This window comes from Felis catus, chromosome B2 (genome assembly GCF_018350175.1).
Source record: "Felis catus isolate Fca126 chromosome B2, F.catus_Fca126_mat1.0, whole genome shotgun sequence".
Lineage (NCBI taxonomy): Eukaryota > Metazoa > Chordata > Mammalia > Carnivora > Felidae > Felis > Felis catus.
Genome location: NC_058372.1, coordinates 76,659,323 through 76,676,192, shown reverse-complemented (window position 1 = coordinate 76,676,192; position 16,870 = coordinate 76,659,323). Strand labels below are relative to the sequence as shown.

Below are 16,870 nucleotides of genomic sequence, written 5' to 3'. Positions count from 1 at the left end.
TCTTCATATTGAACTTTTACCATTTTATAAATAGAAAAAAGTTGATAAATATTAAACACATTGTCTACTTTTTAATTAAAATTTTTTAATGTTTATTTTTGAGAGAGAGAGAGAGAGAGAGAAAGAGAGAGAAAATGTGAGTGGGGGAGGGGCAGAGGGAGGGAGACACAGAATCCATAGCAGGATCCAGGCTCTGAGCTGTCAGCACAGAGCTTGATGTAGTACTCGATCCCATGGACCGCGAGATCATGACCTGAGCCGAAGTCAGACACTTAACTGACTGAGCCACCCAGACGCCCCTTAATCGTATTGTTGAAAAAATTCTAAGGCACATATATAGAGTTTAATTGGAATAAAAGATTTAGTAAGAAATATCAATTGGTTGATAGTAAGTCACTTAAATTACAACTTAGAGTAAGTCAAATAAAACCAATTGATCAAAAAGCTGATTCATTACAATAAATTTATAAGTATTAATTTAGAAGAATAGCTCTGCTGTGTTAGGCTTTGAGAAAGCCTAGTGATTTTATTTTATTTATTTATTTTATTTATTTTTTTTTAATTTTTTTTTTTTAACGTTTATTTATTTTTGAGACAGAGAGAGACAGAGCATGAACAGGGGAGGGTCAGAGAGAGGGAGACACAGAATCTGAAACAGGCTCCAGGCTCTGAGCTGTCAGCACAGAGCCCGATGCGGGGTTCGACCTCACGGACCGTGAGATCATGACCTGAGCCAAAGTCGGACGCTTAACCAACCGAGCCACCCAGGCACCCCAAGCCTAGTGATTTTAAAATCATAGTACCTCATACTTGGATTGCTTTATATGTACTTTTTGGTAACAGCTTTATTGAGGTCTACTTTGTATACCAGACAGCTCACTCATTTAAATGTTCAGTGTTTTTTCAGATATTCCTGGAGTTATGCAGCATCACAGCAATTTTATACCGTTTCTATCACCCAAAAAGAGACCTCATTCTTTAGCCATTAATCCTTGTTCTTTCATCCTCTTAGCTCTAGCCAACAACCAATCTACTTTCTGGCTCTATAAATTTGTTAATTCTGGATATTTCATATAAATGGAATCATGTAATATGTGGCCTGTTGTGATTGGTTACTTTCACTTGGCATAAAGTTTTCAAAGTTCATTCATGTTATAGTTGTAGCATGTATCAGGACTTCTTTGTTAGGTCTGAATAATATTTCATTGTGTAGATATGCCACATTTTGTTTATCCATCCATCAGTTGATGGACATTTGGATTATTTCCACTTTTTGGCTATTTTGGATAATGCCATAGCATTGTGTACAAGTGTTTTTAATGGTTTTGGGGATATATATATTTTAATTTCTTTAGGGTGTAAACTTAGGAATATAATTGTTGGGTCAAACAAGTAACTCTCTGTTTAATTTTTTGAGGAACTACCAGACTCTTTTCCAAAGTGGCTATACCATTTTACATTCCCACCAGTAGTATATGAGGGTTCTGATTTCTCTACATCCTTGCCAGAACTAGTTATTATCTCATTTTTGGATTCTAACCGTGCCTAATGGATATGAAGTAGTAACATTGTGGCTTTGATTTACATTTCCCTGATGACTTGTGGCATTGAGCATCTTTTCATATGCTTATTGGCCATTTGTATATCTTTTTTTCAAAAATGTCTATCCAGATTCTTTGCCATTTTTTAACCGGGGTGTCTATTCATTATTGAGTTATAAGAATTCATATATATGATTTGCAAATATATTCTTTTGTTTTTTGGATTGTTAACGCTATCTATCCTTTTCACTTTTTTTTTTAAATGTTTATTTTTGAAGGGGGTGGGCAAGAGAGAAAGGGAGAAAATCCCAAGCAGGCTCCACCCTCAGCACGGAGCCCGACATGGGGCTTGATTTCACTACCATGAGATCATGACCTGAGCCCAAGATGAAAAGTCAGATGCTTAGTCAGTCAGATGCGACTGAGCCACCCAGGCACCCCATCCTTTCTTTTCATTTTATCTGCATCATTATCCGGGGAGATAAGTGGGTCATTATCATACCCATTATATAGAAACTAACTTTGATGAAGTGTCAGAGGTAGCTAATGGGTCCAGGATTATGCCTGGGTCAACTTATTCCTAGTACAGTGTTCTGTCCTTGATACCATTGCTTAAATAATGTAAACTGGCAGTTTGGGGGTAATGAAAACAAAGAATCATTTAAGGGTACACAATAGTGGTGTATTTTTTTTTAAATTAAAGTTTAGTGACGAACCCATTATTTTACCATTTTGATTGTGACCTCAAGTCTTTAAAAATGGAACTTATAAATGAAAATTTTCATGAGTATTCTTAGAAGATTTTATATAATATTTGAAAACAAACATCCTGTTTGATAAATATTATAGCAATTTATAATCACTGAGGGCAAGAAATGAGGGAGAAATGAAGAGTCGTGTTATTTTGCAACAAGAAAAACTACTAATAAAAATATCCCTTCTTATTGAATATGTTTTATCTTATATAGCCAAAAGATATCTATTAACTGCTCTGGGTTTTACTGGTAGATCACTAAAAATTGGGGGTTTATGATCCATCACAGTTATTAGATTTATTAGCCTGGGATTTTCCCCCCTTCCTTAATGTAGAATTTAAAAAGAAGAGTTAACACAAAACTTTACTATGATGCAATATTTTCATGCCTTTGATAAAGGGAAAAATATAATGTGTTGAGTATTGTGGTAGAGGATAAACCTGTTGAAGTCAATAAACATGTTTTTGGTGATTCATTTTATTTGCAATTCAGTCTTATTTTTTTATCTCTTCTGTGCGTGCATATAAGCCCTCAACCTTTCATTGCTAACCTGCAATAATCACAGTTTCCAGCCTTTAAGCTGAAAAATGTCTGTGGGGAATGATGAAATTTAGTGTTATTCCAAAATAGAATGCTTCCATATAGCCTAAAACCAGGATTTATCTTGTAAGCTGAATGGAAAACTTCATTTTTAAGTAACCTTAATAAACAGAAATTTATGGTCTCAAAGGGATAATGTTACTTGAGATTTTTCTTTGTGTTTAAAAGAAACACATGAAAGAACTAAGAATAAAGATATATTTTGTGAAAAATGTAGTATATAGTGTATGCATGTTAATATACATTTTCTTTAAAAATTTTTTTTAATACTTATTTATTTTTGGGAGACAGAGAGACAGAGTGCAAGGAGGGGAGGGGCAGAGAGACAGGGAGACACAGAATGTGAAGCAGGCTCCAGGCTCCAAGCTGTCAGCACAAAGCCTGATGCGGGGCTTGAACCCACAAAGCGTGAGATCATGACCTGGGCCGAAGTCGGACGCCTAACTGACTGAGCCAGCCACCCAGGCACCCTTAATATACATTTTCTTTACCATGGTAGAAAACTGTCTAAAGTTACAGTTAGGATGATCCAAGAAAATTATTTTTGAAAGATTTCTAAATAATATCTCTAACTTTTAAGATCATGTGTTCCAGCATCTTAAATATAATATTCCTGCTGTTGTAACTCACTGGTAATTATTTTATTTTAATGTTATTTTATTTATGTTGTTTAATTGTTATTTTATTTTAATGTCATTTTATTTTTAATGTTAAAAAGTATTATTTTAATGTTAAATTTTTCCAGGTGGATATTCCATCTATTATAACCAAGAAACTGTTAAAAGCAGCAATGAAGCATATAGAAGTGATAGTTAAAGCCAGTCAGAAAGGTAATATAGTTTTCTACTACAAAGTTTGAGTGATTTTTATATACCAGCTTTCACCTTAAATACCTAAGTATGAATACTGATGCATTAACTGATATTCACAAATGCTGTGAAAGTATTCCTTTAAACTGAAATCTTTTTCAGTATTTTGTTTTACAATGTAAGTGATTGCAAAAACGCAGTAATCTGTGAAAATTAAAATACAGTTAACTTTTGGATACATTATTGATGACTTTCATCTTTTTTTTGAATAATAGTCTTGCCTTCATTACTTCCTCTGAGGTACCTCACGTAATCTCTTCCCCCTTTCTTTATGATTTCAACAGTTTTGACCTATTCCAGCCCATTGTATATATCACTACCATTTAATTTTATAGTATTACAATTACCATGTTCTCTCTCTACTAAAATTAGTGACTCTGCTATAGAGGCTAAATTGTATACTTAAATACTTTCTTGTCTAGTCAGATATTTTAATCTACTTTTGTCTTTAACTGTGTATTATGCTTTGGTTAGGATCACCTATTTGCATTTTTTTGTGTATGTCCTGGCCTCTTTATACTGTCATGATTTGCACATAGTAAATGTTTTCTGATTAATGAGTGAAATCTTCATTTGGGACTTTTCTTGCTCTTAGATCAAACTGGAATTTTTCTTTAACAAAATCACTTCTGTGTTCTAGGGTTGATTCTTTACAAAACTGATTTTCCTTGTGTTTGCATTTGGTATTCTCTGTCAGTACTTTCCTAATGCTTTTGGTATTCTTTATCGATACTACATACTACTCCATGTAGATAACCATGTGGAAGAGGTTTCATGGTCATATTTTCTGCTAATTACTATATATTATATTCCCCTTCTGGAAATTCCCAGTAAATACTAGCATACCAAAATTTCTGAGTAGTCCTACAGCAAAGAAATAGCTTTGACTACTTAGTTTTTAACTTACCACATCCCAAATTCATCTGAACACAGAACCAATTTTCTGTCTCTCATAATATCAGTTATATAATCAGTTCATTTGGGGAAATTATGTTCTCAGCAGGGTTGAAGTAAAATTAAATCGAATCATTAGTTTGTTTTTTGCTGAGTAATTCCTCAGGTATGAGAAGCGTTTTATTTTTTTTTTAAATTTTTTTTTTCAACGTTTATTTATTTTTGGGACAGAGAGAGACAGAGCATGAACGGGGGAGGGGCAAAGAGAGAGGGAGACACAGAATCGGAAACAGGCTCCAGGCTCTGAGCCATCAGCCCAGAGCCCGACGCGGGGCTCGAACCCACGGACGGCGAGATCGTGACCTGGCTGAAGTCGGACGCTTAACCGACTGCGCCACCCAGGCGCCCCTAGAAGCGTTTTAAATTCTATATTTGAATTCGTTTTCTGTGTTCATCTTATATCATAACTAAAATAGTTTTACTTTCAACATGTTCAAAAAATAGAAGAGTTTGAATATGTGTAATTTAATTGAATAAAAAAATTAACTTAAAAATCATCATCCTGTCACTGGCAAAAACAAACTGATTGTCTTTAGCCGTTTGTCAAGGCCAAACCATCAGGAAAAAGCATAGGAAAAGTGTTTTTTTTTTACTGGTAAATTTCTTTATTATTTTTTTAAACATTTTATTTTTAAGTAATCTCTATACCCATTGTGGGGCTTGAACTCACAACCCAGAGATCAAAAGTCACATGATCCACCAACTGAGCCAGCCAGGTGCCCCAGTAAATTTTAGTTTTTAGAGCAGTTTAAAGTTTACAGAAAATTGAGCAGAAAGTATAGAGAGTGCCCATCTCTCTTTCTTTTCCTCTATTAACATCTTGTATTGGTACATTTGTTACTGTTGATATACCAATATTGATACATTATTATTAAAGTCCATAGTTTTCATTAGGGTTTACCCTTTGTGTTGTACATTCTGTAGATTTTGACTACTTTCACCTATCATCTCTCCCTCTTTCCTTCATGAACCTTGGGCAACCCTTGATCTTTTTACTGTCCATACAGTTTGCCTTTTCCAGAATGTGATATAGTTGGAATCATAATGTGGCCTTTTCAGACTAGCTTCTTTTACTTAAAAATAATGTATTTATGGCTCCTCCATGTCTTTTCATGGCTTGATAGCTTATTTCTTTTTTTTTTTGTTTTTTTAAAATTTTTTTAGCATTTATTTATTTTTGAGAGACAGAGAGATACAGAATGTGAGTGGAGGAGGGGCAGAGAGGGAGACACAGAATCTGAAGCAAGCTCCAGGCTCTGAGCTGTCCGTCAGCACAGAGCCCAAAGTGGGGCTCAAACGCATGAACCATGAGATCATGACCTGAGCCAAAGTCGGATGTTCAACCAACTGAGCCACCCAGGTTGCCCCTAAATAGCTCTTTTCTTTTTTATTTATTTATTTATTTATTTTTTTAACGTTTATTTATTTTTGAGACAGAGAGAGACAGAGCACGAACGGGGGAGGGGCAGAGAGAGAGGGAGACACAGAATCGGAAGCAGGCTCCAGGCTCTGAGCCATCAGCCCAGAGCCTGATGCGGGACTCGAACTCACGGACCGAGAGATCGTGACCTGAGCCGAAGTCGGACGCCTAACTGACCGAGCCACCCAGGCACCCCATAGCTCTTTTCTATTTATTGCTCAGGTATATTCCAGTGTATGGATGTACCACAGTTTATTTATCCACTCACCTATTGAAGGATATCTTGCGTGCTTCCAAGTTTGGGCAGTTATGAATAAAGCTGCTACAAACATTTGTTTGCAGGTTTTTATGTGAGAAAGGTATTTTTAATATAGTCTTTGTTCTATTTTTTCATTAAAAAATTTTTTTTTCATGTCTATTTATCTTAGAGAGAGAGGCAGAGTGTGAGTGGGGGAGGGGCAGAGAGAGAGAGGAAGACACAGAACTTAAAGCAGGCTCCAGGCTCTGAGCTGTCAGCGCAGAGCCCAACGTGGGGCTTGAACCCACAAGTTGTAAGATCATGACCTGAGCTGAAGTCAGACGCCCAACCAACTGAGCTACCCAGGCGCCCTTTTTTTTCTTTTTTCATTTAAAAAAAAATTTTTTTTTTTTTAATTATAGTCTTTGTTTTAAAGACAAACACTTTGAACTCAGGCTTTGAGTAAATGGATGCATCTTTTTTTTTTTAACTTTATTTTTTATTTTTTAAAATTTACATCCAAATTAGTTAGCATATACTGAAGCAGTGATTTCAAGAGTAGATTCCTTAATGCCCCTTACCCATTTAGCCCATCCCCCCTCCCACCCCCTCCCACCCCCTCCAGCAACCCTCAGTTTGTTCTCCATATATATGAGTCTCTTTTGTTTTGTCCCCCTCACTGCTTTTATATTATTTTTGTTTCCCTTCCCTTATGTTCATCTGTGTTGTGTCTTAAAGTCCTCATATGAGTGAAGTCATATCATTTTTTGTCTTTCTGTGACTAATTTCACTTAGCATAATACCCTCCAGTTCCATCCACATAGTTGCAAATGGCAAGATTTCATTCTTTTTGATTGCCAAGTAATACTTCATTGTATATATATATATATATATATCACATTTTCTTTATCCATTCATCCACCGATGGACATTTGAGCTCTTTCCATACTTTGGCTATTGTTGATAGTGCTGCTATAAACATGGGGGTGCATGTGTCCTTTCGAAGCAGCACACCTGTATCCCTTGGATAAATGCCTAGTAGTGTAATTCCTGGGTCATAGGATAGTTCTATTTTTAGTTTTTGAGGAACCTCCATACTGTTTTCCAGAGTGGCTGCACCAGCTTGCATTCCCACCAGCAGTGCAGAAGAGATCCTCTTTCTCCGCATCCTCGCCAACGTCTGTTGTTGCCTGAGTTGTTAATGTTAGCCATTCTGACAGGTGTAAGGTGGTATCTCATTGTGGTTTTGATTTGTAATTCCCTGATCATGAGTGATGTTGAGCAATTTTTCATGTGTCAGTTGGCCATCTGGATGTCTTCTTTGGAGAAGTGTCTATTCATGTCTTTTGCCCATTTATTTACTGGATTATTTGTTTTTGGGTGTTGAGTTTGATAAGTTCTTTATAGATTTTGGATACTAACCCTTTATCTGATATGTCATTTGCAAATATCTTCTCCCATTCTGTCAGTTGCCTTTTAGTTTTGCTGATTGTTTCCTTCGCTGTGCAGAAGCTTTTTATTTTGATAAGGTCCCAGTAGTTCATTTTTGCTTTTGTTTCCCTTGCCTCCGGAGACGTGTTGAGTAAGAAGTTGCTGCGGGCAAGATCAAAGAGGTTTTTGCCTGCTTTGTCCTCTAGGATTTTGATGGCTTCCTGTCTTACATTGAGGTCTTTCATCCATTTTGAGTTTATTTTTGTGTCTGGTGTAAGAAGGTGGTCCAGGTTCATTCTTCTGCATGTCGCTGTCCAGTTTTCCCAGCACCACTTGCTGAAGAGACTGTCTTTATTCCATTGGATATTCTTTCCTGCTTTGTCAAAGATTAGTTGGCCATATGTTTGTGGGTCCATTTCTGGGTTCTCTATTCTATTCCATTGATCTGAGTGTCTGTTCTTGTGCCAGCATCTTTTTTTTTTTTTAATGTTTATTTATTTTGAGAGGGAGAGCGCAAGTGGGAGAGGGGCAGAGAAAGGGAGAGAGAGAATCCCAAGCAGGCTCCACACTGATATGGGGCTTGATCTCAAGAACTGTCAGATCATGACCTGAATCAAAATCAGGAGTCTGACACTTAACTGACTGAGCCACCCAGGTGCCCATTTTATTTTTAGTTGAACTAATCAGTTTAATAAAATTCCCAAATTATTTTGTCTCTAAGAGAGTGATAATTTGAAATTTATTGTTGAGACTACAAGAGAGGGGTTGTTAATTTGCTACTATTAATGCAAAAAGTGGTTCCCAGTTATAAAATTGTTATAAAATGCTAGATTAGATTCATTAATAATATTGTAGTTAATGAGATCCATAGAAGTAAAGGCCAGAACTTAGAAGGACTTTCATTTTATTCAAAAGTCCTGGTATTCTAAATATTATGACAGGGAATTAGATAGACTTGTAAAAAAGGTTTTCAGATTTTTGAATTTTCATTTCTTTAATGCGTGGATTTATTTTCTAAATTCTTTGGCCCCACAATTGTGCATAATTCAGAAAGTAATTAAATGTTCATCTCTTCATCCATATTCCTTTTACTCTCAGTATTTTCTCTATAATCTGTCTTTTGAGAATAGGGTTTATATAGATGTTTTCTATGTAAGTACTTTTATGGCTCTTAGAAATACTGAATGTGTACACATTTAGAAACACTGGTTTAATTTAAATTCAGTAATAAACTGTGCAAAAGGACCTTACTCTCTAGTCTTTCATCCTAAAGATATCCCTTTGTCATGAATTCTGGAGACCTTTCCTGCTTTGGTCTGAAAACTACTAACTACTGATGATTAGTGGGGATTAGTCCGTGCTCTGTTTTCCAGCATCTATATTTTATTTACATTCCCAATTAAGATTTTCCTCCCTGTATTCTCTTAATGTTTTTCATGATTTATTTTCTCATTATCTTGAACTACAAAAAACTTTCAAGTCTGACACATGTTGAATAGATTTCAATCTAGTGATTCAATTTATATTTTATGTGTAAATGCTTAATCACATTGACTATTACAATTACTTACACATTTTGCATGATGACTTTTCAGTGTTAATAACTACTTAACTATTTACTGATGTGGGAACTGAGACTTACAGGGATTATATCATTTGTTTAAGATTATATCAGTTTGTTAACGAAGTAGAGTTGTAATTTAGCATGGCTTAGTCTTATTTTAAATTCCGGCTCATGACAAATTTTTAAAAACCTGTGTCCCAAATTCTTGGAGAAAATGCTTAGCAAATAATTGGATAATTATGAAATAAAATGCATTTCTTGCAAAAACTACATCTGCCTTTGCCAGTCCTTTTGTACCTCAGGCGCAGATGGCCTTCATTTATCTTCTTAGTATTCACACTAGTAGTATGCATATATTGACTTTTTTGGGTAAATGTGCTTGCATTCTCTTTTAATAAAAATAGAAGAAAATAGTGAAAAATACATGCCATTGAATTAGATTAAGATTCCCTTCATAGAAGCCATGATTTTGAAACTAGGCACAGAATGCAAATAGGGGAAAACATGACTTGTTTTTCTTCTACTCTTTTGGGGTCTGTAAAAAACAGTGGCAATACTATTACCTTTAAGTTAAAATATTTAGTATTTGACCTTTAAAGAAAACTTTCTGTTAATATAAGTTTTATCATCAGTTAATATTCATTAAGTAATGTATCTATTCATGGACTTATACAGTTCTGTACCTCTTGTGTCCTATATGCTGGGCAGAAGGTACAGAACTTAATCAAAAAAGCCAGTTTCTATACCATAAGTGCTTTAAAAGATTACCTGAATTATTTTGATGTTGAAAGCAGAGACAATAAAGAATTTTAACAGGGTTTTTGTTTTGTTTTGTTTTTGTATTTGCAAAGGATGAACAGATGTAACATTTGATAGCAACAGCTTTGTATGTGCTAGAAATTTTCTGTAGTTTTTCCACTTTTTAAAATAAATATTTGCTTTTGTTAATATAATTTGTGTTTTTTTTTTAAGTTTATTTTTAAAGAGAGAGAGAGGGAGGGAGAGAGAGAAACCTAAACAGGCTCTGCACTGTCAGCACAGAGACTGACGCAGGGGTCCATCTCTTCAATTGTGAGATCGTAACCTAAGCTGAAATCAAGAGTCGGACACTTAACCGACTGAGCTACCCAGGCACCCCTGTTTAATATAATGTGTAAAATAGTGATACAAGTTAAAATTCTTGCTTGTATTGGGAAAGGGTCTTTTTATCAAATTTTTGCAAAATTGAAAAACTGGCAAGGAGGGAATTATTCTTTTTATATCCTATTTGTGAAAAATTTCCCAGTAAAATACATATTGGAAAGAAAGGAGGGTTATGAAAGGAATAACTGTGTTAAATGATTTTCTGTTTGTGAGTGAAAATGGGTGGAGTTAGTTAATGTTACTTAACTTCTTTCAATATTTATTTTTTAATCTCTGTAGTAGAAAATACAGAGTTTTTACAGCAAGCTGCTTTAGAAGAATATGGTCCAGAGCTTCATGTGGCTTTGAGGAGTCGAAGAGATGAATTACACTATTTAAGGAAACTCACTGAACTACTTTTTCCTTATATTTTGCCTCCTAAAGCAACAGACTGCAGGTATAAATAGACTGGAAAATGTCATAGCGGTATTTGCATGCCATGCCATATGTGTATTGATATTCTTTTTTTTTTTTTTTTTTAAGTTTATTTTGAGACAGAGAGCAGGGGAGGGGCAGAGAAGGAGGGAGAGAGAATCCCAAACAGACCCCACACTGGTAGCTTGGAGCCTGATGTGGGGTTCAAACTCATGAATCATGACATCATGTCCTGAGCTGAAATCAAGAGCCACCCAGGCGCCCCTGTATGTTGCTATTATTGATCATAATAGGAGTACACTAAAACTTGAGATTAGGCAATGATGTGAATAACTTTTCATTTTTAAAGAAGTACGGTTTGTCCGGTCTTAAAATGCCATTTTAGGTACTAAGTATTTGGATGTGTTGTGTTGCTTAGAAAGTTTTTTTTTTTTTTTTTTTTGGAAATTCCCAAGGTAAATATGGATAAAATCAGTTTTTTTTGAGATCATTATACTTTGTTCATTCTTGGTGTTCCATTTTAAAAACATACACATTGTGACTTAGTGGCAGAAACACTTTGAACAAACTAAACTTACATGTTTGTATTTTAAGATATATACCTGAGAAGAATAATTAGAATTCATCTAGACTGTCCTTCCCTGTTCTGGCAGGAACATGTTTAGATTATTGCATAAAGTTACCTCATTACTCTTATCCTAATAATTCTTAGAAGAGAAATTATGGCTTATTTTTAGTGATATACTTTTTTTTATTTTATTTTTTATTTTTTTTAGATTTTATTTTTAAGTAATCTCCACACCCAACATGAGACTCGAACTCATAACCCCTAGATCAAGAGTTGTATGCTCTACCAACTGAGTCATCCAGGTGCCCCTAGTGATGTACTTTAAATATTACTTTATTTATGACCTAAAATTTGTATTAACATTTTTAAAATTTTAAACATTTTAATGAAAATATTTTTATTTTAAAGAAATTAATATATAATGTTATTTATTTTTTTAAAAAGTTTATTGAGAGAGAGAGAGAGAGAGAGAGAGAGAACCAGCGGAGGAGGGGCAGAGAGAGAGGGGGACAGGATCCGAAGCAAGCAGTCTCCTTGTTGACAGCAGAGAGCCTGATGTGGGGCTCGAACCCACAAACTGCGAGATCATGACCTGAGCTGAAGTCAGATGCTTTACTGACTGAGCCTCCCAGGTTCCTCTATAATGTTAATTTAAATATTATAATTACAAAGTAATTATACTGTTAAAAACCTATTAGTTTTAAACATTAATTTCAAAATATATTAAATATTCTAAATATTCCGAGATGAGTATTTTCTAGTGCTCACCCAAATCCTTCCTGTTAAGGAAATGCTGTTTTCTCTTAAATAGTACTCTCTCCTGGTCAGTACAGGACTCCCAAGTGTGGTCTGTGAACCACTAGCATGTGCATTACTTGGGAACTTTTTAGAAATGCAGAATCTTGGGACATATTTATTGAATCAGTCTGCATTTTAACAAGATCCCCAGGTAAGAACTGATGTAAATCACTGAATATGTCTAATACTGTTTATTTTTCCAGATCCCTGACCTTACTTTTAAGAGAGATCCTGTCTGGTTCAGTGTTCCTTCCATCTTTGGATTTCCTAGCTGATCCAGTAAGGCTTAAAAAATGGTTTTGAATTGTGGTAAAATATATACAAAATTTATCATCTTAAATGTTTTTATATGTATAGTTCAGTGGTATTAAATACATTCATTGTTGAGCAACCGTCACTACCACTCATCTGTAGAATCTTTTCATCTTACAAAACTGAAACTCTGTACTCATTAAATAATAATTCTCTATTCTTCCTTCCTCCTAGCCCCTGGCAACCATCACTGCACTTCCTATCTCTATGAATTTGACTACTCTGGGTACCTCATATAAGTGGGTCCAGTCAGTATTTGTCTGTTTGTGACAGTCTTATTTCCCTTAGCATGATGTCTCCAAGATTTATCCATGTTGTAGCATATATTGGAATTTCATTCCTTATTAAGGATGAATAATATTCCATTGTAGGTATATACCACATTTTTCTGTTTATTCATCCATTGATGGACACTTCAGTTCCTCTTACTTGAACTAGTAAGATTTTGAAGAAACAGGAATAATTTATAAACACTTTATTTTTACATGTATGGAGTATTTACATTATGCCAGGTGTTGTTTTAAAGTTTTTTTTATTGTTTATTTTTGAGAGAGAGAGAGAGAGAGAGTGAGCACATGTGTAAGCAGGGGAGGGGCAGAGAAAGAGAGGGAGACAGAAGATCTGAATGAAGTAGGCTCTGCACTGACAGCGCAGAGCCTGGCATGGGGCTTGAATGCACAAACCGTGAAATCATGACCTGAGCTGAAGTCAGACATTTAACCGACTGAGCCACCCAGGCACCCATATAAACATGTTGAATGCCAAAGTCAGAATAACTTTTCTTTGCCCACTTTCCTAAAAGTGAGGCCCTGCATCACAGATTTTTTAAAGTCCCTCTATATTACATATGTGTAGATGCTTTGCCACTGTTCCATATTTTCTTCATTTTTCTAGAAACTTCCACGATATGAAAAAAGCTTTGAGAATTTTGGGAGAAGATGGTAATGGAATTATTTTGACCTATGTGTATTATTTTCTATTAGGATACTGTGAATCATTTGCTTATCATCTTCATAGATGACAGTCCAGTGAGTATTACATTAGAAACATTCAGATTGCATTTAATTTTTGATTTATATCTGTCCAGTCACATGGCACTTGTATTGAATTAATAAATTCTCTTTCTTCAAAGCCTGAAAAAGCAACTGAACTGCCTTCCCCTTTGGTTCCATTCTTGCAGAAATTTGCAGAACCTAGAAATAAAAAGCCATCTGTAAGTATTTTTACCAATAACATATTATTTTTGATATAAACCATTTTATCATGTGTTTATATGGCCTTAACTTACCCTTCTCTCATATTGTATCAAGGTGCTGAAGTTAGAATTGAAGCAAATCAGAGAGCAGCAAGATCTCTTATTTCGTTTTATGAACTTTCTGAAACAAGAAGGAGCAGTGCATGTATTGCAGATATGTCTGACTGTGGGTGAGGCTTACCGTGCACTTTAGCAAAGTCATTTTTATACTTTTTAATACATTAAATATTTTAAATATATTTGAGTATTTAGATCAGATTTGATGTTGTTGTAGTATGTCATTGTACTAAATTTCTTTTTACTAGGTATTCCAAGATCACCTTTGAGTTGTCTCTGGTGTCCACTCCTTTCCACATTGTAACATAATCTATAACTGACCTCGATCAACTGACTTCCTCTTTATTTTTAAAAATTTTTTTTATACTTACTTATTTGTGATAGTGACAGAGCACAAGTGGGGGAGGGGCAGAGAGAGAAGGAGACACAGAGTCCGAAGCAGGCTCCAGGCTCTGAACTGTCAGCACAGAGCCCGACACAGGGCTCGAACTCACAAACCGCGAAATCGTGACCAGAGCCAGAGTTGGACGCCCAACCGACTTAGCCACCCAGGCACCCCAACTGACTTCCTTTTTAAATATAACTTTAAAAAAATTGAGGTGTAATTTACAGTGAAACTCATAGAACTTAAATGTACAGTTTGGTCAGTTTGGAGACATCTGTACATCTGTGTAACCTACTCCTTTATCAACATAACAGAACGTTTCCATCACTCCAGAAAGTTGGGGTCCTTCCCAGACGAGCTACCCCTGCTCCCACTCCTGCCAGAGCCAACACAGCTCTCATTCCTTTCCCCACAGATTACTTTTGCTTGTACCGTTTCCTGATAGAAGTGGAGTACATCGTGTGTACTCTTGTGCCTGGCTTCATTGATTTAAGATTATGCTTTTTAAGATTGATTCAGGTTGTTGTGTAGAGGAATAGTTTGCTCTTTTTTATTGCTAAGTAATACTCTTTATATGAGTGTACCACAGCGTGGGCTTTTTTTTTTTTTTTTTTTTTTTTTAATTCATTCTTGTGGATGGGTATCTGGACTGCTTTCACTTTTGAGCTATTATAAAGAAAATTGCTATGCATATTCTTGTCTAAAGATTTCTGTTGGACATATGTTTAATAACTGGAAGTAGAATTGCTGGGTCACAGGGTAGATATATATTTTGTTATATGAGAAATTACCAAATTGTTTTCCAAAGTGGTTGTACTATTTTTGAGTGGTTGTACCCTCCTTAGCAATATGTGAGAATTCTGGTTGCTTTACATCTTTACAAAAATTTGGTGGTATTTATTTATTTTTTAAATTTTAGCCATTTTAGTGGGTGTGTGGTGGTATCTTATTGTGCTTTTAACTTGCATTTCTCTAATGACTAGTGTTGAACACTTTATCATATGCTTATTGGTCATTCGAATATCTTGGTATGTGGAAGTGTTTAAGTCTTTTCCCTATTTTTTATTGAATTGTTTTTCTTGTCATTGAGTTATAGGAATTTTTTTTTTAAGTTTATTTATTTATTTTGAGAGGGATGGAGAGAGAAGCAGGGGAGGGGGAGAGAGAGAATCCCAGGCAGGCTCTGTGCTGTCAGCATGGAGCCTGATGCAGAGCTTGATCCCAGGAACTGAGATCATGACCTGAGCTGAAATTGAGAGTTGGACACTTACCTGACTGAGCTACCCATGTGCCCCAGAGTTCTTTATATATTCTAGATACAACTCTTTTGTCAGATATCAGACTATGACTTGTGTTTTCATTTTCTGAATAGTTTTGATGAGTAGAATTTTAAAATTTTGATGATAATTCAGTAGATCTATATTTACGGGTAGTGCTTTCAGAGACTTCCATAAGAAATGTTTGTTACCCAAAGTCAAGGTGATATTATCTCTAGATGCCTGTTTTTCTCTACATGCTTTATAGTTTTATATTTTACATGTAGGTTTGTGACCTTGAAATCTTTTTGTATTGGTATTAGATAGGAGTGGAGTTTCATTTTTTCCCCTCGTATGGTTATGGATATCCAGTTTTTCTGATACTCATGTTTTTTAAGTTTATTTATTTATTTTGAGTGAGAGAGAGAGCACACACAAGCAGGGATGGGGCAGAAAAGAAGAGCGAGAATCCCAAGCAGGTTCTGTGCTATATCAGCATGGAGCCTGATGTGGGGCTCAATCTCGCGAACTGTGATATCCTGACCTGAGCTGAAATCAAAAGTTAGACACTTAACCGACTGAGCCACCCAGGCACCCCCTGATACCCATTTTCTGAAGAGTCATTTCTTTCCCATCTTGAATTGTTAAATTATTTCATCATGTATGTGTGTTTCTGGATTCTCTTCTGTTCCATTGATCCATATGTCTGTTTTTTTGGCCAGTACTACAGTGTTGATTATTTTGACTATATAGGATTTTTTTTTTTAATGTTTATTTTTGAGAGAGAGAGACAGAGTATGATCAGGGGAGGGGCAGAGATAGAGGGAGACCTCTACCTCGATCTGTCTACCTCTGTCACTGCCCCTCCCCCACTCGCACTGTCTCTCTCTCAAAAGTAAACAAAACATTAAAAAAATTAAAAAAAAATTTTAAATTGTTGCTAATATACAGAAAGAGAACAATTTTGCATATTGACTTTGTATCCTGTGCCATTGCTGCATTCATTTATTAGTTCTGGTAGCTTTTTCATATATTTCCTTAAGATTTTCTACGTATGTAATTGTGTCAACTGCAATACAGTTTTACTTTTTGCTTTGTAGTGTTTATGCCTTATGTTTCTTTCTCTTGCCTATTACAATGGCTAGGCCCTTTACAATAATGTTGAATAGAAATGGTGAAAGTTGATATCCTTGGTTTTGTTCCTGATCTTATGGGGAAATCACTTAGTGTTATACCATTAAGTATGGTATTACCCTGGGCTTTTTTGTAGATATCCCCTAGCTGGTTTTTACGATTTCCTCTTTATTTTT

At 35.3% G+C, this 16,870-nt stretch overlaps 1 protein-coding gene across 10 annotated transcripts in view; it reads left to right on the top strand.

The window, feature by feature from the left end:
• The window catches only part of SNX14 (sorting nexin 14), a 124,443-nt gene that overhangs the window by 27,931 nt on the left and 79,642 nt on the right, over positions 1 to 16,870 (top strand). For all 10 annotated transcript variants that reach the window (XM_023254160.2, XM_045057808.1, XM_019830924.3 and 7 more), the window contains exons 7-12: positions 3,642 to 3,726; positions 10,795 to 10,951; positions 12,499 to 12,574; positions 13,591 to 13,635; positions 13,740 to 13,820; positions 13,918 to 14,032. In XM_023254160.2, coding sequence (XP_023109928.2) covers positions 3,642 to 3,726; positions 10,795 to 10,951; positions 12,499 to 12,574; positions 13,591 to 13,635; positions 13,740 to 13,820; positions 13,918 to 14,032 — 559 coding nt within the window. The remainder of the gene's footprint in view (positions 1 to 3,641; positions 3,727 to 10,794; positions 10,952 to 12,498; positions 12,575 to 13,590; positions 13,636 to 13,739; positions 13,821 to 13,917; positions 14,033 to 16,870) is intronic.